The sequence below is a fragment of the Esox lucius genome, chromosome 22, assembly GCF_011004845.1.
Source record: "Esox lucius isolate fEsoLuc1 chromosome 22, fEsoLuc1.pri, whole genome shotgun sequence".
NCBI lineage: Eukaryota > Metazoa > Chordata > Actinopteri > Esociformes > Esocidae > Esox > Esox lucius.
The window spans coordinates 3,679,081-3,705,000 of record NC_047590.1 but is presented as its reverse complement, the minus strand read 5'-3'; the positions used below and the strand labels follow the sequence as shown (position 1 = coordinate 3,705,000).

Genomic DNA, 25,920 nt, shown 5'->3' with positions numbered 1-25,920 from the left:
GTTTTCTTCATTGGTAGGCAGTGCGGCGGCAACGTGCTTATTGAACAGAACCATTTCTAGAAAGGCAATTATAGGATCTGCCAGTGGTGCCTTTGTTTATTGCAACATGTCTGATTCCACTAATGGTGCAGTTAACAGTCAAACTGTTCCCTCCCTTGTAAATGAAAAACATTGGACTTTCCCAAACATATTATACAATAGGAAACAGAAACTTTCAAAGGTAAAAAGCTAGTCTAAATCATTGCACTGTCTTGTTTGGTGTTGCCATTGAATAAAAAGTGCAGTCTGTTAAAGATAACAGGTTTACTGTCGCTAGACTCAATAACACGACACTCCACCAAAATGATGACCGAACGAGTCCAATAACGACAGAAATTGTATCGGCCAAAGCCACAGAATGGCTCCTGATCTAGACAATTGTTCAGGCATTTTGTTTTTTCGGAATGGAACGGGGTGAAGGAGGACAGGCTTGTTGCAGGATGCTGGTTTCGAACCTGTGCTGCTGTAGCATGCACTGGAGACATTGTCTCAATCCGGTTGCTTTGAGGCAAAGTCTGACAGATTGCTTTTGTTGACTTAAAGACGCAATTTGGATTTAACTGCCTTGGTTAGGGGCAGAAAAACACATTCTTCACTTTGCTAGTTCTGGGATCTGATAAACTCAGCTAATGCTCTGTTCAATCATTTGTCAACTTTTTATTTCAATATTGTTACATTTAAAAATGTTTGCATATCTAGAAAAACATTGACATTAAGTATGCATTAATGATTCTGTTATTTAATTGATTTTAAATTCTAACCGCATAACAAGATAAAGGTAATCTTGTATTTGAAAGGTACCGTTATGTCTGGAAATATTTGGGACACTGACACAATTTTTATTTTGTCTGTTTACCAAAATATATTCAAGTTCACATCCAAATTGGAGGAAGGGTTTAGGAATTACAACTCTTTAATATGTAGCCCCCTCTTTTTCAAGGGACAAAAAGTAATTGGACAAATGACTTAAAAGCTGTTTGATGGACAGGTGTGGGCTGTTCCTTCGTTAGTTCTTCATCAATTAAGCAGATAAAAGTTCTGGTGTGGCATTTGCATAAGGTCAAAGGAGCTCTCAATGCAAGTAAAACAGGCCATTCTTAAGCTGCAAAAATCAACAGTTTTGTACACTTTGAGAAAAAAAGAACGCACTGGTGAGCTCTGTAATGCAAAAACGCTTGGACGCGCTCAGAAGAAAACAGTTGTGGATGATTGTAGGATCCTTTCCATTGTAAAGAAAAACCCCTTCCCAACATCTAGCCAAGTGAAGAACACTCTCCAGGAGGTAGTCATATCATTATCCAAAGTTTACCATAAAGCGAAGAGCAAATACAGCGGGTTCACCACAGTTTGAAAACCATTCATACGCCTGAAGAATAGACAGGTCAGATTTTGCCAGAAATCTTGGAACGGCTCATGATCCGAAACATACCACATCATCTGTAAAACACGGTGGAGGCAGTGTGATTGCATGGACATGCATGGCTTCTAATGGCACTGGGTCACTAGTGTTTATTGATGATGTGACAGGAGACCGAAGTGCATAGGGATATACTGTCTGATCAGATTCAACCGAAATCAGTGAAGTTGATTGGACTGCCCTTCACTTTACAGAAGGACAGTGACCCAAAACATACTGCAAAAGCGACCCAGTTTTTCAAGACAAAGAAGTGGAATATTCTGCAATGGCCCAGTCAATCACTTGACGTCAACCTGATCGAGCATGCGTTTCACTTGCTGAAGACAAAAAACTTAAGGCAGACAGACCCAAGACCAAATAACTGAAGACCGCTGCAGTAAAGGCCTGGCAAAGCATCCCAAAGGAGGAAACCCAGTGTTTGGTGATGTCCATGTGTTCCAGACTTCAAGCAGTCATTGCCTGCAAAGGATTTTCGACAAAGTGTTAAAAATGAACCTCTTATTTATGATTGTGTTGAATTGTCCAATTACATTTGAGCCCCTGAATTAAAGGGACTGTTGCAATTCCTAAACGTTTCATACAATATTTTTGTTCAACCCCTTGAATTAAAGTCTGCACTTCAATTGCGTCTTGGTTGTTCCATTTCAAGTCCATTGTGGTGGCGTTCAGAGCCAAAATCATGGTAACTGTGTCAGTGTCAAATATCTCCGGACCAATATCTCCGGTGGAGTGCGCGCAGATGTGGGTTGACGCGAGAGAACTTTGAGCCCCAGACTGGTTGCTGCATCCTGTACAAGTGGCAAGGTTTGTTTGGCGAGTGCTGGGTGTTTCTGTGATTTTCGTTTATTGTGTGAAAGACGCAACACTGATCCAGGATGAATATATAATGCCTGATGAAGGCTCAATCTATATGAAACAGCATTATGTAAACATGACACAAACATTGTTTTACATTCATATAGTGTGGGTGGGCTGTCGCAATAACTGCACCACCGCAAAACCGCTGCGTTGTCTCAAAACCCATGGGAAAAATGCATGGTGGAGAATGGAAGAACTGTCATGTATTTATTTAGTTTTACTTTAAGTTTACTTTAGTTTTTAAACGTTACATTACTTTTTCTACTTAATGTTTAGGTAAAATATGTAACTTTTATGTAGGCCGCTGTACCCTAATCTGAAGAATGAACTTGATGAAAACCAAGCTGCAACAATCGAGCTGTATAATAATATGACTTGGTAGCTCTGTTCCGAATAATACCAGGACACAATAAATGCAAGCACATTCCCGGGTCAACCACAAGGTGGCTCAATTCAACAGGCAAACTTTGCAAGCAAAGCCCTGTTTGATATTTGGTGTCTCTGGCTGAATGCCTTTAATAGTTGCGCAAGCCAGGCCAGACATGGCAACTACTGACCAATAACTATTCATGTGTTGAATTCAGTTTGACCTCAGGGTGCTGCCACAACGGTTAAATGACAATATTGCTTGAACTTTGTCACTCAGTGTGATTACATTTGGCACACATGTTCCGGGTAATGACTCCGTAATGAATGAACTGTTATTCTATTTGGCCACATGGAGACACTGTTGGACTGGAAAAATAGACCTTGCATCATTTGGTGCATATATGGACATATGGTGCATTTATGGTGCATATGTGTGTCTCAGTGGTGCTGTGCAATAAGACCAATAGTAACTTAATGCTGTACCCGGCTCAATGCTGCATGCGGCTTTAATCTCTTAATGTCATCTTCCTTCTGGCACTGACCTTGCTGTTAACTTAATTAAGGTGTAGGTAGTACTGCTCTGACTATTCGTTTGCTTCCCCGACATCAACTATCTCAAGATGAATACCCTAAGTCGCTATGTATGAGAGTGTCTGCTTGTTGACTGAAACGCAAAGGCATGAAAAGGTAATGAATTCAGCGGGAGTCCCAGGGACTGGGTGTCTCTGCTGTGTAGAGTACTTCCTCTTTCTGTTTTTTTTTTTTCTTGAGGTGGCGAGTTCTGCATTGTTTACTCTTTTAACTTGTTGTTTATAGTTTGGTTGTTTGAATGAAAGCAGTGCTCGGATTCAACTCCTTATTCACGCACTTCTGAAGTGTTCTCATCTGAAGTGTTCTTGACACAAAAAACAGTGTCATTGATCTCCATCCGGAGGGTTACTTGCGGTTAGGCTTTTGTCTCTGTTCTGTATTCCCTCTGTCTGGTTGAGTCCAGTTTGTAAGGGCAGAGTGGAGTCACAGAATTGTAATGGACGAGTGCTGTACCTTGAGTGTTGTCTGGTACAGTGCTCGATGGCTGAGCTGACTGCGCTCGCATCCCAAATCGTGCGTTATCGGTCTATTGCACTACTTTTGTGCGGAATCCGATAAAAACCTCCCTGGTTAAAATGTGTAAGTATTCCATGAAAAGCTGTGTGGACGTTAAACTCCTATTACCTAGGGAATACAGTGTCCTCGTTGAAGCTGTCATGTGGGAGACGACTGGAGTGGATGGAAGACTGTCGGCCGTGGCCCCTAACCCTGCTGTGAGGCGTGAGGAGCTTATAGGTTGTGACCCGAATTGCACCCCGTTCACTAGGCATTGCCAGGCACTCTGGTCAAAGGTAGTGCGCTAAACACTGAGCAGGCTGGCACTTGGGATGGACACTCTCAGCCCTGGCCTTTCCTTCACATCGCCGCGAGGGGGGCAGCGTTCATGACTGGCATGATGAGAGCCGCGCCGCCCGTGTTCCCGCCACCTGCCCTACGAAAGAAGAAGAACCTCTCCTGCCTGTTTCCACGACAACGTCAGAACCCGCCACACGAATTGGGAGGGCCACGGGGCAGCGCCGGACGACGCCGTCAGAATTGTAATCCGAACTTTACACACTGGCTCCGGTGGATTTAGTGAGATGTGTGACTGCAGATGCCCGTTCATCTGGATAGTGGACAACCGAGGTGAATCAAACATGTTCCGTTAACGTCCGGTGATGTCTGTGGCAACCCGAGGAGGAGAGCTGGCACATTTGATACTGTTGATCGAAAGTCAGTGTGTATTTCCCCCCCCGACTTTGATGCGCGACTGTACACAGCCGCAAGTATAATCATGAAAGTCAATGAGCTTCCCGAGCGAGCGACGATTTCACCTCCTTGGTATTGTGGGACGGGCGTCAACTGGACCGACACCTTAGTTGGATGTGGCCGTGTCCCAAACTGCCCCCCCCAGGCCGTCTGCAGTGTCCAGGGCCCGTAGGGCATCACTATAGGGTAGAGGTAGCCACTTGGCCCCCCCCCCCCCCTCCCAACTGAACCTGCCCCTGCGTCTGTCACCTGTGTGATGCAGTGATTGCTATTCAGACGGTGGCCCTGCCTCCCGCTCCTTGCCCAACCCCTGACCAAGCTGGAGTCCATGGAGACGAGCTGTCAGGCCAATCATTTCCCCGTCACTGAGCGCATTTCAAGTGGCGTCCTACACCCTATGTAGTGCGCTATTTTCTGAACCCATAGGGAATTAGGTGTCATTTTGGGATGCAGTTACACACACACACACACACACACACACCTCCTTCAAGGAACTGCTCTGGTGGCTAAACACCCTGACCAAGTCGGACAAGCGCGTGCCTCAGCAAGTAGATTTTTGTCTGTCCCCACTAGACAAGCATGAAAAGCAGACTGAGTACCCAAACCTAATGTGAACCAAGTGTATTTATTTGGGGACCGGTCGAAGCACTCATTAAGCATCTCTGGACATTTAGATAGCTTGCAGTGCTAGCTGATCTTATGTGGATGTAGAATGGGTTGTCCATTTTCACTGGATGTTTGTTGTGTGTTGAATGTAAACAAAATTGTGTCTCGGAGTTCATCTTTCGATGGCCCTATGTGCGCATGCTTTCAAAAAATTCCCATTATGTTGGGACCAAACAGCTAGCATGAGTGTTACAATGGCTTTGTAAAAATAGTATTAGGAGTTTATTGGGGAAATTATCCAGCAAAATAGCTACATTATTGCATTCAGTATTCTTAAAATGATTCATATTATGGAAATCTGGGGGACATTCATCTCCATCAGATAGAGCGACTGTCACAAAACCATTGAAACAACAAACCTAGGGCAGGATAATTCAATTAATCTCATTTGGTGGCATCGCTTGCTGGCAGTTTAATTTATTTATTTTTTGCCATGAATTACTGCCAGTAGGCAAACCAATGTAAGACAGACATGATCTATACGTTTTTGACAATTCAAATGTTAAAACATTTTTTAATCCGGAAAAAGTACTTCCATTGTTAATTATTTTGCTCAATGAACAGGACCTCACGTCCTAGGCTGTCTCACTGCACCATGGCAACCACGGAACTGAAAGGATGGTTGATTAACACTGCAGAGATGGGTAGGACCTGGCCCATGTCATTTCGTGGCAGTAGTTAATATTGCATTTCATGTAGAAAATCTAAACATGAATCAATAATGTTTTCATAATGAAAATGATACCTAACCAGCCTCGATAAGCAATGACTCCTCTACCCTAAGAGGAGGAGAGCTGCTGTAGAAGAGGAGAGGGTGGGCGAGGAAGGGGGAGAGCTAGAAACCTGCCGCCGAGAAGATTCATATTCGGTAGATGAATAGGAGGATGTTTTGACTGGCTGGCTGACTTCATATTCCTGGCTGGCTGGCTGACTGGCTGGCTGACTTTAAATCTCCACACAGCTCAATCCAGTCATGACATACAGAAGCTCATTACTCTCCTTCCACAATCACAACTGTTTTTCAGGAGTGGGGTGTCACGGCCAGGCACCCCCCGTCCCCCCCGTCCCCGTCCTGTCACACAATGGCCCGGAGATGCGTCCCTTAGGCCGCGCCGGCTCCCTTGAGTGCGCTACTTTGGGCCGAAGCTCCGTCGCCTAGGACTCTGTTTAGGACGTGAGCCACGATGTCTGCGTCCTGTCCCGTGTTTGATTGCAGCCGTGTCTCGTCACTCAGGCCGACCCCGAGGGCCTCCAAGGTTAAGACGTCCATCCACCTGCTGGCCGGCGCTGCGTGATGGAAACTAATGGACTGCAATTGACATGATTAGGGCCATTCACATTGATGGAGTTTCAGGCGACACTAAGGGTGTGTCTGAAATGGCTCCCTACAGCGCTGCGCTGTGGGTTACTTTCTTGGCTTGCGGCCTGGTCAGAATTAGTGTGCTTTGTAGGAAGTAGGATGCCATTTTGGGACTCTGTCAGATAGGTTTTAATGGGCTGGAATTAGATGGGCCTGGCTTGCAGGGTGGCTTGGCCCAACCAACCAGGTCTGTTCTGTTTACCATTAATACCTTCTCACTGACCTTCATGGCCGTACCTGCAAGTTCTTTTCTCTCTCGTTAGTTTGTTCTCTCTCGCGCGCTAGCTCGCTCAAGATTGTTCTCGCTCGGTCTTTACCCATTTTTCTTGCTCGTGCTGGCTATGTATGGTTCCGTTGTGTTGTCGTGGACAGTCATTTCGGCCTGTAATTGAAAGATGTGTTATCTGTGTTTAATTAAATGGAATGTACTGATAACCGCAACGTGAGAACGGGTCCATTGCTGTAAACAAATTGTTCTGAGGTTTGCCGGCTTTTCTTTTCCAATTGAAAAGTTGGTCTCCATGCCTTTGGAATAGGTCAGACTCCTTGCATGCTCTGAATTTTATATGGGCCAGCCTTGTGCAACAGTAACCGTGTGGCATAAAGGAGAGTGTGGGACCTTCTTCCCTTGCACAGCGTTTGACCAAGGCCACTTAGGATGCTGTCAGGCCGTTTGTCCAGTCTTGGTGTCTGGGGACAGGTCAGGGGGACGCCTGCCTTATCCATTGTCAAGTCCTCTGGGTTGACACAGCCTGTGTTCTGGATGATTTGATGACAACGTTGATCTTTAACTGTGACAGGAATGACCTTTCAGATTAATAATTTATATGGTGTTGGTATTGTGCTGTCTACTTCGCTGAAGCCTTGGCGAAGGGTTACTATTCATCAGCAAGTGGGATTTCTGTCTAATTCCCATTTCCTTTTCCTTCTATAGTAATAATGTGTTTTTATTGAGATGGAAAAATGACAGGGACCCATCACAACCCAGGGGTCTGAATATGTCTGCAGGGCTAGCCGATACCCTCTGGAGTGCATGGGCCACAGGCTCAGGCCTTTCCACTTCCAATTTCAATTGAACAAGATCTAAAATTGTCTGAGGAAAACACATTTTGTAATTGTTTAAAAAAAATGTGTGGTAAACATGCATACAATCCTCAATTAGTGTCAGCATGCTGCGTGGAGTTTAGCTGCTGCTCTGCCCTGTCAGGTGGAATATTTGTGGGAAGCACGGTGTGTTTTCTTTCTACCCTGCCAGGTTGGATAGGCTTATTTGTGGGGAATGGGAGTGAGCGAGCGTGTGTGTATTTATTTATGCTAGGTGATTTAGTGTAATGGGTCTTTGACACTTCATTACGAACACTGAGTTTGCCAGAAATATCTGCTTACTGTTGAAATGTAATGTGATTTAAAGACTTGTGAATGCTGCTGACCTTGATATGATGAACACGTCGATCGGTTCGGTCGGTCTGTTTGGTCTGTGCCTACCCTGACCTGCATGTTAGTCTAATGAGGTCGTCTGTAGTCGCTGCCTAAACCCCCAATAAACAGAACTCGTTAGCCTGCTCTCCTTCATCTGTTCTTGGCTAATGCAGGCCTGCTGTGTTTTTTTTTTTTATATCTGTAAGTGACTGAAATGGAGAGATCTCGCCGTCTCAGGTTTCCATACCAGCTGTGGACTCAGGGAATCGGGTCGCTATTTGGTCCGGTCATTTCATTGGTTGGCTTTGGACTGAACCCCATGCCGTCTGATTTAGTCAGTGACACGTCCCCTATGGCGTCTGGCCTGCCTCCCTGTGGCGGACCAATCTGCACCCTTCTCACTTCATAGTACACTGCGTTCAACCAGGTCCCTTTAGGGGATAGGGTGTGGATAGTGCTGCCGGCCAGAGGTATTAGCCTCCACTTCTTAGGCCATCAGAGGTATTACTTGATTTAATAGTAAAGTGTTTATGATATATATAAAAATTAACAATATGCAGTGAAAAAAAAATAAAATCACTTGAAATAGTTCAGTTTAAATTGGTCAGGTCCATATGAGCCCTGGTTTTTACTGCTACTTTGGGTGTTGATTGTTTCGGGAAATGGCTCTGTTTTCAGAAAGTGCCCATGATACGAAAACTAGGGTCTGATAATGGTAGTTGTGGATTTTGCTCATGCCATTTCAGAGAACACATGGACGTGTGTGTGCTGTGTGAGCTCTCATCTCTGCTACTAACTGTGGATGACTCCGCAGGACCTACAGTGGGATCTGAGTGGGGTTGTCAGCCGAGCTGTCGCCTTTAGTAAACACACACGCACACACACACTTGCCTTTAGGCTCCCCCCACTAGATACTGAGTGTCATAGGCTGCTCCCGCTTCTCTAAGCTATAGAGCTGTCTGTCGGGCCTCAAACACAGACTCCCACGCGGCTTTATCAGCGAGGACGGCAACTGGCATGGCTCTTTTTTTCAAAAAGCCACAAATGAACTGGCTGAGTAGAGCTGAAAAAGGCCTAAGAGTTTGGCTGGGATGAGCTTGACTGAGTTATAAGACGAATTGAAAGAGATGCCATCGCCCCGTGTAGCTGGAAATATGCAGTTTGTCGAGTGGTGTTATTTCTTTCATGTGTCATTAGAAAAACATTTCAGTCATCTGCAGAATTCAATTCTGTATTTCTACATTTCTTCTCGAGTCTATAAAGGGGAGCTGGATTCAGTAGGTGTCACGGGGGTTCCTTTGAACGCCAGCGGGAAGCGAACCATGTACATTGTGTTTGACAGTCTCTTCCAACATCTCTCTCTCTCTCCTAACAAGCCTTCGCGTCTTGCTGGGATGCTCTGCTTTTTCTGCCTGTTAGTTAGGTGCTAGTTGCTCTTCTGTTCTTTTCTCTCTGTGTGTGTGTGTGTGTGTGTGTGTGTGTGTGTGTGTGTGTGTGTGTGTGTCCTTCTCCAGGATGAGGTCCATTCTCTGTTGGTGGATGTGATCTGTGGGGTCTAATGAGGGTCTTTCTGGGCTCCTCTTTAGTGTCCTTGCCTGTTGAGTAAACTGGACTGGAGCCCCTGCCATTCTAATAAGACCCTCTTCCCCCACACAGTGCCCTTCTGAGCGCTGGCTACGGTCAAAAGGATTTCACTCTTGAGGTGATAGGGCATGGTTTGGGACGCTTTGTCTGTCTGTCTGTGGAGTCTGGAGTGCCCCCTCTCCGAGCATCTCTGTGTGACTCTAATGAGACTGCTCCTGCCTGCCACACAATGAAGGGCTTTTTAATGGGGTTTAATGCAGTCAGTCAGTGGCCATTGAAGTGGATCTCCCTGCTCTCACACACTCTTACAAATAGAGTTTTAATGAGCCTGCACATGTCCTGTGTCGTTTGTGTCGCATACTTTTGTGCTTGTGCGTGTGTCTGTGTGCGCTTAAATTGACTAGATTCAGTTGTTCTGTCCACTCCAGGTCTTGGCACCCTGAGTCCTGCTGGTTTTTATTCTAGTGCTACAAACAGGGACTGATTCAGACCTGTGGCACCTGGTTAATGCAATTAAGCACTGCTGGCTGGGAGTTGAAAACCTCTATTCTGTAGTGAGTACAGGATGCCTAGTATTTGAATGTCTTGTCAATATTGGTTACACAGAGAGAGAGAGAGAGAGAGAGACACACACACACACACACACACACGCGCGCTCGCTCTCTGCAAACTAAACTCTTAATGAGGGCTCCAGCCATCTTGTTTCTTTTCTCTGCAGCAGACTACACAAGACAGCCAGCAACATGTCCTACCAAACCAATTGTCTCTTTTTGCTCTGCTGTTTCCATCAGTTTGTCTTTTGAGGTTTGTGTTACACCTTTTGTTTCCCCTACTCTCCTGGCGCCTCGTTAATTGGATACCTGCGTTCTCCTTACTGCTACCATTTCATCCAGCTTCCCCTCTCTGTTTCTCTGTGTCCCCCCCCCTCTGTTTCCCTCTCGCCCTCTGTTCCCCTCATTTCTTGGAAGTACCTCAGTTTTAGCACCATCTGGAATGATGTTGAGACCACTAAAGTGTCAGGCTTCTAAGCTCCCTACAATATGAATTGTGATTGTGAGTCTCTAAACGCTGAAAACTTACTGGAACAAGCTGCATCCTGTCAGTGGGGGATGATGTTACAGTTGCTTCTGAAGCAGTTATCTTTTTTTCCTGAATGGAGGATATTGTTGTCTCAGGGGTGTCGGGTAGGGCTGTCACTGGTGAAATTCTGTTAATCAAGTGTTCTGTCGATTATTCTGACGATTTTTCCAGTTATTCAGAAAAATATTAATATGTGCAATATGTTGGATTAAATAAAAAACAACTATGCACAGTATTTATTAAACTATTCCTAATCCTTCATTGTGGGGCTGCACAATATATATTGTTTCAGCGTCGACATTGCGATGTACGCACCCGCAATAGTCACATCGCAGAATGTGCGATTTAGTAAGGGGAACATATATCAGTCTACAATATATGTTGTTTTGTAATGTTAAACCGGCATTTTATCTGTCTGATATAAGGTAATTTACTCTGATTTATGGGTTATTGGATACACAGTTTATTATTATTATTTTAAACGCGGTTCGTTGCTGCTCTTAGTTGACATACAGGCAAAAAATACCAAAATTGAGAATTTGGTCGCAAAATGAAATGCATCGTCAATTACATGGAAATATTTCGGCTACAGACAGGATGATGTTGACCAAAAACAGGTACTTTGTCGAGAGTGCCTTGCAATTGTGGCCACAATACAAACAATTTATTCGATTATTTAAGGCGGCAACACAAATCTCCACGAGTGCAAAGCATCTCAATGCCGTCCAAAGCAAAAATCTATTTCGGATGCATTTGCTAGTATTACACCATACGAGAGAGGTTCCAAACGGCAGAGAGAAATCACAGAATCAATAACATTGCACGTCGCCAAAGACATGGTACCAATTAACACGGTTACCAAAGAGGGTTTATTATCTGGTCGCTTGACAAGCGGTATGTAATACCATCACCCAACTATTTTTCTCAAGTTGCCATCCCAGAGCTGTACGAGAAATGCAAGGCGCAAGTTGAAAAAGAGCTGTCACAAGTGGAATATTATACAGCAACAACAGACTTGTGGTCCAGCCGGACAATGTAGCCCTACATAAGTCTGACCGTACACTTTATTAATGAGGACCACCACCTGAAAAGTAGCTGTTTGCAAACAGCATTTTCCCAGAGGATCATACAAGTGCAACAGGGATGAGAGAAGCTTTAGCTGATTGGTGCCTAGATGAGTCGTCTAGTCTGTATAACAACAGACAATGCTGCGAACATGGTGAAGGCTGCACCTGAACAAGTGGACCAGATTGCAGTACTTTGGCCAGACTGCATGTTACAGTTGATAAGTTATGCCCAATTGCGCATTCTATTTTACTACTGTTGCTATTCTATTGGTGTTACATATTATTACCTAGCCACCTGTTCTGAAATATTAATATTTTCATGAGAATTGGGCCTGGAGAAAAATGAAGGATACATACTGTCAGGTTGTTAGCCAAAGCTCTTTCTGAAGACATCCTGTATTTTTTCATATCCCAATATATATCGCAGAAAAGCAAAATTTCGCGAAGTCCTTTATTTCCAACATCGTGCAACCCTACTTCATTGCAAGTGTTTTGGTTCTGTTTGGTCTCCGGTCCTTCAGGGATCCCAGGGATCTCTGTTCCTTTAGATCATTTATGGATCTTAAATAATTAAGGGACTCTGTTAGACCTGTCCTTCCCAAAACTCTTTGGTGCCATGGAACCCTCTAGCAAAATGGGCCTTTTTATCTTGGTACCACTTCAACCTAACTAGAATTGACCGTCATGGCTTACAAAATTATTTTATGATGTCTACCATCCTAACACAATTATTTTGAGACAGTAATAACATGGTCCATCAAGTAATTTCATTCATATGTATTTTTCTTTTTGTTTTACAATAGGATATGACAAAATTGGGTATCATTGACTCATTACAAAAACTCCCAACAGGATTGCCTGAGGGAGTTGCTGGAGCATGATAACACTAGGAAATGGCTGTGCTGGCGATGACCCCCCCCCCCCCCCCCCCCCCGACTCGTGTACAATTTAAACGCTCAGTTTGATTATAAAAAAAATAAAAAGGACAAATATTTTTCTTTTTTCCCCCTTGATTTATTTTCTCCTGTCCCCCCTGAATTCCATGATTATAGCCACGCCCCCTCACTGCATCCAACAGCTGTTTCTGGGGAGACTCCGATGGAGGCGTGTCCTCCGATGCACATCTGCGTGAAATGAAGACGTTCAGTGATTTGTGGGGTTGGGTTTGCCCATTACTGCACTTCTCACTTAACCATTTGTTTAGTACTTTGACAGCCATAAGCCAACGCCGGTTCATTTCTTTGTACAGTTTTCTCTGGTGAATGATTTGATTTCTCCATAGAGAAATGGTGAGTTTGCATCACAAGAAAAAGAAAAAAAAGCCTGCTATCTAATCTCATGATATCTAAACTCATTGAACTAGAGAAATCAAATAATTCACCAGAGAAACTCTTTTGAACTTACCGAACTGACTGAAGTTTGATTAGATATTTATAAATGATCAGTAATTATAATTTTTTGAAAACCAGCAAAATATAATGTTTTATACTTGGTCAGCTGGCCCACAAACGATATCGAGGACACGAGTTAAGGGGTGCTTGCAGCTCCAGCTGTTTGTAAATCCCAAGTGGCCCCCTATTCCCGGTGTAGTCCACTTCAAAAGAAGAAAAAGGTATGTGAAAACCCCCCCAAAAAACTGCTGTGAGTCTTAGTTTTTCCGTAGACGCTGTCAGCTGCTAATGCTAAGGTTTGATGGTAACGACGCAAGGTCGTCTGAGTTCACAGGCCTGATCGAGGAGCACACCTGCAGGGAATGGACAGGACATCGGTGCTGTGCCGAGAACTTATCCAAAGCTCTTTATGACTTCTCACATGAAGCGATGCCCGGTCTGCGTACTAACTCTGCCCCTCACTGAGTTGACTAGCAGGCTGCTCCAGATGGCGTGACCAGGCTTTGTTTACTCTGTTCGTAGTATGAAATCATCTGACAGGAAACATGAAAGAACTAATCTTCGTCTCCTGACATGTTGCACAATGTGACTGTTGGTACCTCAAAAAGTAGCTTCAGGTATGTCCATGTTTTTAAAGGCTTTGTTACCGTGGATTTGACCAACCATCCGATTCAGTGGAGTTGATCGCGTTTGGCTAATCTACAACTCTTGGAAACCTCAGAATGTCTAGTATCATTTTGGTTTCCCTGGTTAATGTAATTGTCAAATGAAGAAAAACGATTTCCTAAGATGAAAAGATGTTAAAAGTACCAGGAAATATAAAATCTGGCACATCTTGTTAAATTAGCTCAAAGCTTTTCTACGACGGCCCTGATGTCACATCTCCTTATTCAGCGTATTGTATACTCGCATAATTTAGGGATTTCACAGCTTCCGGCTGTCTGAAACAGTGCCCCTCATTTCCTGTGTACAGCACCATGTCCCATAAGGACTTAGGGACCAAATGGGGTGCAATTTGGGACATTTGCTTTGGAACTTTAGTATGCAGTGGCATGCTACCGGCTATGTAAATTCCCTCAGTTTTCATGTTTTCCTTTAACCTCAATAAATGCCCACTAATACCTCTGGGTGGCCATCTTCTGTTTAAAGCTGTAAAGCAGCATTCTCTGGGGAGACGGGTGTGTTTCGCCAGGTTGTTTAATGGTGTAGATCTGCTGTCAGGGTGGTAACTGATGGGTATAGCTAACGCCCTGTCCCCAATGGCGTTTCTTGAGCCCTGGTGGCGTAGTGCACATGAGGGCGTAGTGAGTCATTTGGGACACGCGACCCAGCGTTTCATTAGTTCATTCCGGTTTCACCAGAGCCCTGTGGCTGCCGGCGTGGTAATGAGAGGATGTAGGCGGATCCGACGGCCCCCGGTTGGGATATCAGACATACCTATCGTGTCATTAGGCATTCTGGGAACTGAGAACTTGGATGTGCTGCTATATGAGTTCTAAGACTTGTACAACTCCAGAGCTCTTTGATGTCATGGCTTTGCTATGAGTCACTGCTTCATCTATTTTCTTTTTCTTTTTTTAATTTCTTTTTTTAAAGTGTTTCAATTCATGAAAGATTAAATGGATGTCTGGGGCCAAACCAAGTTCATAATTGTTTAGGAGTAAACTGTAGTGATGGTTCTTGTACCGTGATTCCTTAAACATCTCTATCATTTGTAGCTAATTGGCAATCAATCTGTATATATTCCCCCCCATCGGTTGTTGCAGTTGCCAGAACAAGAAAGTCCTGGCCTCCTAGTGCTAATACAACAGTGCTCAGTTAATTATGTGTTTTCCAAATCTTTCCCTGTCGAAATAATCAACCTATGAAAACACTGACTGTTTTCATTTTTCCTTGTACTCTAAACAAAGTCATTTCCAATTTTCGGGTGTGATTTCCTGATTGATCCAGCCTCTACATGTTTATAGTGAACCGAGGCAATTAGTTTTGACCTCCTCTAATGAAGTAAGACTGATGTGAGTCGCATGGTCGAGCCACACTCCCGATAACCAGATGGGGGAGGTTGGCGGGGGGGCAGGGGGGGGCTGTGTTTTTGGGTGTCGTGTGTGTGTGTGTGTGTTGGGGTGTAGGTGTGTGTGTGTTGTTGTCCGTGTTTGCCTCCTACGTTTATGAGAGTGTTTTTTTCCCCCCGTTGCTGTTGAGAGAGTCCGGGCTGTGTAGCCTGGCTGAATTAACAGTGCATATAAATGTTTGTGGTGAAGGTTGCGAAAATGTAGATCCGGAGTTTGACTGATTATAATGTGCGCCATCTGTGGTTCCTGCTGAAGCGTTAGAAACGGGGCTGCTGTTGACTGCTAAATAACCCATTACTTCTCAGGGACCAATTGTCTCACCTTGGTAAAAGCCAGGGGGAAGGTTAGAGAACGGTTCTGTCAGTGTTGACCGTGCTTCTGGTGCCGAGCGGCGAACAACATGTCCAGGTGGTGGATAGTTTCGGGGAGTGCTGTCTGGGCCTTTCTGAAATGTTTCTGCTTTCCCTCAATAGTGTGGTACTGTTGCCCTCTGGTTATTCACTGGAATGGGTAATTTTGTGTGTGTGTGTGTGTGTGTGTGTGTGTGTGTGTGTGTGTGTGTGTGTGTGTGTGTGTGTGTGTGTGTGTGTGTGTGTGTGTGTGTGTGTGTGTGTGTGTGTGTGTGTGTGTGTGTGTGTGTGTGTGTGTGTGTGTGTGTGTGTGTGTGTGTGTGTGTGTGTGTGTGTGTGTGTGTGTGTGTGTGTGTGTGTGTGTGTGTGTGTGTGTGTGTGACGCTCTGTTCTGCCTTGGCAGGTTCTGCTGGGTTAAAGGAAAATGTTCTACTTCAACCTCTTGCGTAGGACTGAAGAATAGAAAACAGCCCGAATGTCCATTCCTGGTCTTGCCAGTAGTTTAACTTCATAACGGTGGAAAAGCTTATGGACCCGGGCAGGATGCTGTCTGAACTTGAGGCTGGTGCCTTGAGGTTTTACATAGAGCCGCCATTTTTCCCTGCACCTGAAGAATTAACTGTGCCACCTGGAGGTTTTCTGGAGGAGGACAAGTGCGCCTAAAAGACATTTAGACTTCTATCTTTAATAACAACAATATTTATTTTGTGTTTGTCTGCAAGTACAGTAGCCGTCAAACATTTGGGGTCACTTTCCCACTGTACATTCTTTGAACCGCCAACACACACTTCAGAAGAGATGTCTGCCTTTAGCCTTGGGCCCAACCTTTTCTTGGGATGTCATTATTTGTGTCAATCTCCCCTTCAAGGCTCAGCATGTAGCCCTGGGTTGGTTTCTGCAGATAGCATGTCACAAATCACACCCTACTTTCCCATAGTGCTCTAGTTTCAGCCAGAGCCCTTCCGCTATGCTGAATAGAGAAAATAAGGTGTCGTTTGGGAAGTTTGTGCTGCCGTGTCTTTGTAAATTGTCAACTTGTAGGCATTTTCTGAAGCTCAGGTAGACCGTATTGCTTCCTTTAAGTTCAGTAATTATGCCTCCAATTATCCTGTCATTATGTATGTATGTCCTCAGCTTGCTGGGTTTATCGCTGAATTGATCTGAAGGAAGAGAAGATATTACATCTGGATACTCTTCTGGCTCCGCCCTTCTCACTCACTGGCAGATGTCTGTTTTCTCTGCTTTCTTCCCTTTCTCTCTACCTCTCGCACAACTTTCTTCTTTCACTTCCTCCTTTCCCTTCCTCTCTTTCTCCTCTGTATTTTTTCTAATTTTCCCCTTTCTTCCTTTTGCTACTCTCCAGTTTCTCCTCTCTCTATTTGTTCTCTCTCTTGCTTTTTCCTCTCTCTCATCAGATAGAGGAGTTTGTTCCCAAATGGAAGTTGTTGAATGTTAATCCTAGGAACTCATTAATGTCTGCATTGACAGGTTGACATGTTTTACGCTTTTGCCTGGTGGATTTTATGGTAATTAATGGCCTGATTGATGCTTCTGGTTCTCCTTGCATGGCTCCACTCCTCCTCTGTAGTGTTAGGAGACCAAAGTAACCTTTTCCTTGTCAATATGTTTTCATACACAGATAGGAATGGCTGATTGGTTCCTGTATTTTCTTTTCCCTGCCGCATCCAATTCCATGCATAAAAAAATCCTTGTCGTCTCAAGATTTGTTCATTTAATGAGTTGGTCATGTTAGATCGGAAATCTACTCCTCAGTACACATGGGCCTATCCAATTATCATACAAGACACCGCTCAGATGGAGGGGAAAGATCAGGGGGTTGGATTGAACAGGATTTAATAGCACTAGAGTTGTATACCGGTTCAGTTTCTGCACGGAACTAATTTCCCTTGCCTCAATTACTTTGTGTTTTAAGTAAAAGCCCGGCTTGAACGTTGGCTCTATAAGATGAGTCCTTAGTGCTGATTTTGTATAGAGCGCACTGGAGCCTTTATGTTCTACGATGATTGTTCCCAACCTTCTACGGTTACCGAAACAAAACTGAATTTTGCTCGGCCCCTAAAGTACCCCTCATATTCATTTTACCAGTAACTCTATGGTCTTGTTAGGAATGCACAATTCATTGAATTATGATTGATTTTGCGATACAGACGTGTACACGTTTTTCCAGTTCCATTAAAATATTAACTAGTACAGCTGTCATCTGGGGAAATGGCTGCTAAACGCTGTGCCACGTTTTGGATTGCGCCTTGATTTACTGCGGTTGCTGTTTTAAAATTTTTACATTTGCTACGTGCGATTGTTTGTATGATATTGACGTGTTATTTATATCAATGAGAATTAAATGCATGCCTGTAGCATTCTCTGAAATGGCAGAGAATTGCGTTGTAATTGTGTGAAGTATAGAGGCCCTTCAAAGAGTGCATGTCAGGACCTAGGGAAAACATCACCCTGTCCTCACGGCTTCAGAAAAGTGCATTTGTTATTAGACTGAAGTTTATAAGCCCAGTTCAGCTTTTGACCATCAATTTATAACGTTAGCAGCACGCAACCAAGTGACAAGGTGAAATCCATAAATAGTGAACGTGTTGTGAGAGTACACGGTTGCATGTAAAATCACAGTACGCGGTTGCATGTAAATAGTTCACAAATAGCGAACGTTATGTCAAAATAACCTGCCAGCCCTGTTTTTTCTGTCTCAGTCCCATGATATTTAATTGTTTGAGAGATTAACAACATGGGAACGCTGCGTTGGCTCTGCCACATCCTGAACAACTCTTCGCATCATCTCTCTGGTTGCTCACAAGACTTAAACTATATAATTTGACTTGATATATTTGAATGTGTATTCAGTATGAAGCTATTGCATATCCTGATTTTATTTTTTGTCTTTTTCCTTCCACCTGTAGCAATTACACGTTAAAAACATTAAGGATGATGTGGTAAGAGTGCCTTCTTTATTTTTCCTCCAACTCTCTTCTCAGCCTTTTTTAACAACTGTCTTTCATGTGCCGCCTTGTCTGACCTGTCATTGTACAGAACGCCAATATTCTGTTTCCTGTCTGTCTGTACTAACGGCATGTTTGTTTAGTTTACCGAGAACTGCACTGATGCTCCCACACCTGACTAAAATGGTTGACTGTATAAACACACATCCTCACGTCACACTCTCTCTCACCCACCCTCCCTCCCTCCCCCCTCTCTCTTTCTACTCCTCTCGTTATCTTTTACTCCCACTGTGCGTCTCTCCCTGCCTTGGTTCCTCCTCTACAGTGTGTTAACGGTGCTTGAGGTAAACAGGCTGAATGCGTCCTGAGATTCCCTCTGATGACGGCGTTCCGTCCCGTCTGCTTGCGTTCCAGGTGATGCGCATCCCAGATCAGTTTGAGTGAGGAGGTGTGCCACGGAGTGTCCCGTTCTGCTGGGGGGGGGGAGGCGCGCGTCTTATAGAACACGGGGATTGGTGGGTGCCGCGTTAAGCGATGGTTTCATGAGTTCCCGCGCCGGTACTGGTGTGGGGCGCGAGTGGCACCGTAACTTTGTGGTCCCCTAAAAGGCTCTTAGTGGGGCTCTGGTCTGATGTAGTGTGCACTATACTGGAGATTGGAGATGAGCAGCTGCCTGTGACGTGTGAAGGCGTTCGGACTGCGCGGACGTCCTCTACCAGTGTGATATCATTGGTTGCGGGATGGCGTCAGCAGTGGGTCTGGATTTTCTGGTTCTTGTCTGAATCTCAGCCTGACCATCTAGCCACCGAGGTCTGTGCTATTTCAGGTGCCTGCTGTTTAACGCCACTTTGATGGCAGGTGCATGCTGCGCCGTCCTCCTCTGAAAACACTCTGCTTCAACTCATAGTTGACACTTTAAGTTTTTCCATTTGCTAGAATGTTAGTCGAAATCCACTGTGTACATTGTGCGGGTCCGGTCCTTGAACCTGCTCTGATACTCGAGCCACTGAATGATAACCAGAAATGACTCCGACTTTATTTTTATTATTATTATAGTATTAGAAGATTAGGAGAGGCTCTTCATAGGTTCTGCTGTTATCCTCCAAGCTGCCGTTTGTCACACTTGAAAACATGCAATCCCTACTCATATTCGGCCTGTGATTAAGGCCCCAACTCTGATGCATTTTCACAATGCAGGATACGTGTTTTTTGACCAGCATTATTTTTTCTGAAGTTAATCATGTTAAGCAGCTGATATGTTCCAGTGTTAACATGTCTGTTCTTATATTGTCCAGTGTTATAACATGTCAGGTCTTATATTGTCCAGTGTTAACATGTCTGTTCTTATATTGTCCAGTGTAATAACATGTCAGGTCTTATATTATCCAGTGTTATAACATGTCAGGTCTTATATTATCCAGTGTTATAACATGTCAGGTCTTATATTATCCAGTGTTATAACATGTAAAGTCTTATATTATCCAGAGTTATAACATGTCAGGTCTTATATTATCCAGTGCTATAACATGTCAGGTCTTATATTATCCAGTGCTATAACATGTCAGGTCTTATATTATCCAGTGTTATAACATGTCAGGTCTTATATTATCCAGTGTTATAACATGTCAGGTCTTATATTATCCAGTGTTATAACATGTCAGGTCTTATATTATCCAGTGTTATAACATGTCAGGTCTTATATTATCCAGTGTTATAACATGTCAGGTCTTATATTATCCAGTGTTATAACATGTCAGGTCTTATATTATCCAGTGTTATAACATGTCAGGTCTTATATTATCCAGTGTTATAACATGTCAGGTCTTATATTATCCAGTGTTATAACATGTCAGGTCTTATATTATCCAGTGTTATAACATGTCAGGTCTTATATTATCCAGTGTTATAACATGTCAGGTCTTATATTATCCAGTGTTATAACATGTCAAGTCTTATATTATCCAGAGTTATAACATGTCAGGTCTTATATTATCCAGTGATATAACATGTCAGGTCTTATATTATCCAGTGTTATAACATGTCAGGTCTTATATTATCCATTGTTATAACATGTCAGGTCTTATATTATCCAGTGCTGTCCCAGTGTTAACATGTCAGGTCTTATATTATCCAGTGTTATAACATGTCAGGTCATATATTATCCAGTGCTCTCACAGTGTTAACATGTTAGTTCTCTGGAGTAGATATCTATCAATCATATGTTTAATATATGAAGCGATGGTGTCAGGATCTCATGAGAAGTTTGCGTGCGTACACACACACTCACACTTTAAAAACCAATGACTTAGAATGGTAGACTGACTGATCCTCGATCTACACATTTAGTCCATGGATATAGATGCAAATTAGACGTCTCAAAATAAAATTGTCTTTGACTGCATGACCCCTGCCCTTTCACCCTTCCTGTTAACCCCTATTTTTCCTTCCTCAATCATATTCTCTGCCCGCCACCTTCCTATCGTCCTATATCTTCCCTCATGATATTCTTCCTGTGTAACATCCTCTCTCCTCCCGCTGTCTTCTCCGCCCTCTTGCGGTGTTCCACTCCCTTTCTCAACGATAACTGTCCTCTCCGATATTTATAAGACGTCTCCTATCCTCTGTCTTCTCTCCTGTCCTTCATCGTATCTTGTGTATCGATTGGCGTGGTGGCCATCTGTGTCACTCTCTCTGCCGAGGGCGAAAACGGCAGCGTCTAATCAGAGACCGTGGTCATGGCTTGACGCCGGCACTGTAAACAGCAGCGCCGAACCCCCACACAAACACTACCGCTGTACACACACACACACACCTACACACACACACACCTACACAATGAGCAGGAGGATACATAGAACAGAGGATACAACCTTTATAACTGCTAATACCCACTAAGACGGTAAAACCTGCACGTGCACATGCGCGCGCACACATTCTCTGAGTGTTCAGACCCCTGCCACCTGTCCATCCGGTCTCATTAGGTTGTGGGCGCTTGGCTGTATTGGGAATGCTAAGGGTCTATGTAGAGCAGGGCAGTGTGTCAGTTATTACCCACAGGATGGACTGACTGTCCAAATATCTGACTGACTGACTACCTGTCTCTCTGACTGAGTACCCGACTGTCTCTGTCTACTGACTGTCTGTCTACTGACTGTCTGGTGGATATGTCTGTTGTATTATGGTGTGTTATAATTTAGTGGACTCACTGAGCACTGAATGCATTGAAGAAGCAGCAGTCTGTTTTTATTCAAAACCCTGCAATAGCGCTCATGTGCTTCTGCTGTACGTGTTTCTGGCGCCTTCCCCATTAAAAGAAAAACAATTAAAAAACATTTATATTTTGACTCTGACTAGGCATGTAAAGCATGTAAACGTCTTTGTCTAACAGGCTTTAATTTCATTGTCCTTTTTCACTTTTTCTCCGCTCCTAACTTTCCAGTGCTCAGTTTGTGGTTATGGCCTTGCCTCGTTGCAGCAACTCCCCAGCTGGTGTGTGGACAGTGAGATACACGGTTCTTTCGCAAACACATCTCACCAAGCTTGTAATTGGGTTAAAACGTTTGTTAACCAGGAACTGTCGCTCTGTTGTTGTCCATGGATGCGTGTACCTTCCCCAGTTTCCCGTGGTGTGGGGCGATAACTCCGCTCTGGTTCATCAGGGCTTCTCTGTGCTCAGCTTGGCGTTCCTGACCTCGTCTCCCTCTTTCTCCAGCTGGACAGGTTCGCCAGCATCCGTATCCCGGGCGCAAAGAAGGATCGTCCGCACCTCGCCACCGTGAAAAACTCCTCTGATTGTTCATCCTCCTCCGCCGCAGAGTTTGAGGAGCTGTCCTCCAAGATCACCTCAGAGAAGGAGATCCTTGGCCTCTTCGAGAAGATGATGGTACGTAATGCAGTGTGGGAGCTGTCCCTCGGGGAGTGGGGCGGTCTGTGGTGTTTGTGCTCAGGGAGGTGTAGAGGAAAACGCAGTGAATGAGTAGTGGTCCTCACAGTCCCTCCTAAATGGACCCCTGTAGGCCTGAGGTTCCAATTACTGACAGATTGAGTTTAGGACACGGTTTGAATTAGACTACATTCATCATTGGGAATATTTCAGCGTGTGAAAATGCATTAAGTCGTTTTATTATTGAATTGCTTGCTAGACCTCTGTCGCTGGACACTTAGGGAGACACATCTACAACTCCAGTACATTGCACATTCATCTTTATTTCCCTTCTTCCAAAGAAGAAAAGATCCCTTAAGATGAACTTTTGTTGTTGTTGGGCGGGGGGGGGGGGGGGTAGGGCTGTCAAAATTCCTCAAAAATGACGTTAGAATATTCCCTAAAAAAAAACACATAATATTCAAACTATTCGAACATCTGGCTGCGCATGCGCATTACGTCCATAACAGGACAAATTAATACAAAGAGACATAACTACTTGTATAGGTAGTCTATTTAAGTTTAAACATATTTGACAATGTATAACCTACACAATAACAAGTAAATAAAATGATGACCAAGACCGCATACCTCACGCTCGCTCGCTCACTCACTCGAGCACTTTCTCTCTCTCGCCCTCACGCTCTTTGTGCAATAACGGTTTAAAATGAACAACAATAAACACATTTTGAATGCTGATCTAGAGTTTTGTGCAAGCAATATAAGGTTGCGACAATTGTCCCAAATATAGCAGGCTTCATTCAGTGATTGAAACAAATATTAACATTAATTAAAGTTTCACAGTTGTAGAGTATCCAGTAGAAGTAGACGAATATCTTTCAAACTAACCTTTTTTGAGCTGAAACGGAGACAGATTCAGCAACTGCATGGCCTATTTCCTATTTCTTAAAACACGTTTCAGTTAATTATTTTTGTAAAATACAAGATCGTATTCTCAACGAGCCGCCATGACACTCTGTTGAAATTCTCGAGTAGCCAGACCCACATCACGCGTTCATCCAATCAGCTGCTGGTCAGGGACGTGGAGCATCAACCATAACTGTATGACATTGCGACACCACGCTTCAGGATCTGTACCGTCTGGCTGTCGCAAAGCAGACAGCCAGACAACCTCTGCTACCGCGAATGTTTTTTTCCACATTTCTTTTTTAATTCTAATATAAATGTTCACCCTCGAAATTCGTTTTTTTAAAACTATTCGAATATATATTCGAATTAAGAATATTCGTTGACTGCCCTAGTGGGGAGAGAAGGGATCTTTTGGCCTCCACTTTGTCGCTGGGCTCAAAAGAGCACCACCCCTCTGCATTGAAGTTTCAAAACGAAACCAGGCCTACATCTCTGCTGTGTCACTGTCATGCAGACAGGCTTGTGATTTCTTAAATAAGTGACTCGTGCCTTTTGTTTTCACATCTTCACCTCCTGCTGGAGAAGAGAACATCCGCTGAAGACAAACATCCAGCTACAAAGCTTTCATGAAAGACGTTTCTTGGTTCTCCCTTCGGCCTCTCATCTCTGGCCTCGCGCTCCGTCTTCCTCTGGGAATTTTAAAAACCTCCAGTGTCTGAAGAACGGCCTCCCTCTGGGTAATGGTCGCCGAGAGAAAATGTCACACAGGATTACCTGCTTTCTGTGGTGGCTGCTGTCTGACTGAGTTGAGTTGGTGACATTGGTCCAGTCCTGAATGGGCCTCTCTCCCCCATGTGGTGTACTAGTAAGCGCTCTGTCTGGGAAGTAGCATTCCAATTGGGACTTGCTCCTAGAGACATGGGCGACACATTAAGCATGTTTCCCTGCTTGCCTGCTCTCGTCTCAGTCAGTCAGAGGGACATTTTGAAGAATAAATCTTTCTCTCTGTGTGCTTCATATACATTTTGTCTGAAGCAAAAAAATAAATCTGAGCCCCCTGCATTCCCTGCACGCAAGACTAGAATATGAAAGCATAGCAGTGATTAAAGTGTATGGGAGGGGAAGGTCTAGTGGGGTCAAATGGAGTTAAATGTTTGACAATGAAAAAAAAAAATCCAACAAATAGCCTATAACTTCTATCTAACAGCCAGTGAAGTCAGCAGAAAGGAAAGGTTGATAGTGTCACTAGTCTAGTTCACAGGAGCCTCCTCACGCCTGCGCTAAGGGAGATTTTAGCCCGGGGCTAAGCAGGTGTGCACACCAAGTGGGCCAACCATATCCCCGGGCTAGCAGGCCCGGCTCCAGATCGGGGTTAGCACTGACTTTTGTGAAACAACATTAAGAAAACACCTTACAATTTTTATTGTCCAATTGTATTAGATACAACACAATATCATTTTATGTTCTATTTCTTATTCCAGGGCTTATGAATGCAAGTGTGAATCTTTATTCCAGTGTTAAAGCTTAGTCCATCTTAACAAGCTCGGGTGAACACCGGCTGAGCTAGCCCATGGCCAGTCTTAGCCCCAGACCAGGGAAATGCAGTGTGACGTTAACAAGCCTTTTGTCTGCTTTTTCCTTGCTCTGTCTACTTTATTTTCTCAACCAGGGTTTGGTGAGCCAGTTTCCACTGAAGCGGATGGTTGAGGGATGGAACATAATTATAATAATTATAGAAAGTAATTTGTACACTGCAAATTGACCGAAACCAAAAAGACATTCAAAAATGACAATTTCATACCTTGATTACATAGACCCGTGATAACAATGTCTCTCATTTTACTTGTGGGAATACATAGGAGCAGATATCCTAAATTGTACTCGCTTAGCAGATTTTATAGAGTTTTCTGACCCAAAAAACTAAGATCCCAGCCAAAATAATTGCTTGCCTGTTGCTGACACCTGATATAAACCACCCAAGATCATGTTTCTTTATGTTATGATCATGTTGCCGTTTGATTCTCGTGATGTCTTAAGAACTCCACTGATAACATGATGTGGAGATCGACTCAAACCTGGACCCAAAAAATGGCCACATCTGAGGCACATGCCAGAAGTGTTGCAATGGAAATGAGGAAAGAGAGACCGAGCCTCTTCCTGTTATTAGTTACCGTAGAGGTTCAACTAACAACTATTTTGGTAATCGATTACCATTACTACTTGGGTTAATCGTATAGAAAAACATACATCAATTCCAGAAATAAATGCACGTGTTTTATTTAAAACAAATTGAAGTGTTCAGTGTTTTTCTTATCTTTTTGCAATGCCTTCATTATAACAACTGCTGGCCGTAGTTATAAAACAAATATAAAAACATGCAAAAATGTAAGGGTTTTCGTAATTTTCAAGACTGTTGGGAAAGCATTGCACGGTATCATGAAGCTGGTTTAAAGATACTGTTTGACTGATAGTGTTGTTAATGGAGATTGTAATTCATTTAAATGCCTCACCATTCCTGTTGAGGAAAAATACAGAACTGCCCAAATTTGACACTAATGGTTTTAATTCATCAGTAACGCCGTGAATGCTTTGCTAGCCGGAGTCAGTCAACTAAACACAAACTCAACGGTGAAAAACCTGACGTTAACTCA

The 25,920-nt window shown here is 43.8% G+C and overlaps 1 protein-coding gene across 5 annotated transcripts in view; it reads left to right on the top strand.

The window, feature by feature from the left end:
* Positions 1 to 25,920, top strand: part of LOC105020029 (protein diaphanous homolog 3) — a 309,867-nt gene that overhangs the window by 6,662 nt on the left and 277,285 nt on the right. For 4 of the 5 annotated variants that reach the window (XM_029116812.2, XM_029116811.2, XM_029116814.2 and 1 more), the window contains exons 2-3: positions 18,439 to 18,471; positions 22,190 to 22,360. In XM_029116812.2, coding sequence (XP_028972645.2) covers positions 18,439 to 18,471; positions 22,190 to 22,360 — 204 coding nt within the window. The remainder of the gene's footprint in view (positions 1 to 18,438; positions 18,472 to 22,189; positions 22,361 to 25,920) is intronic. The other variant, XM_029116813.2, reaches the window with a different exon arrangement.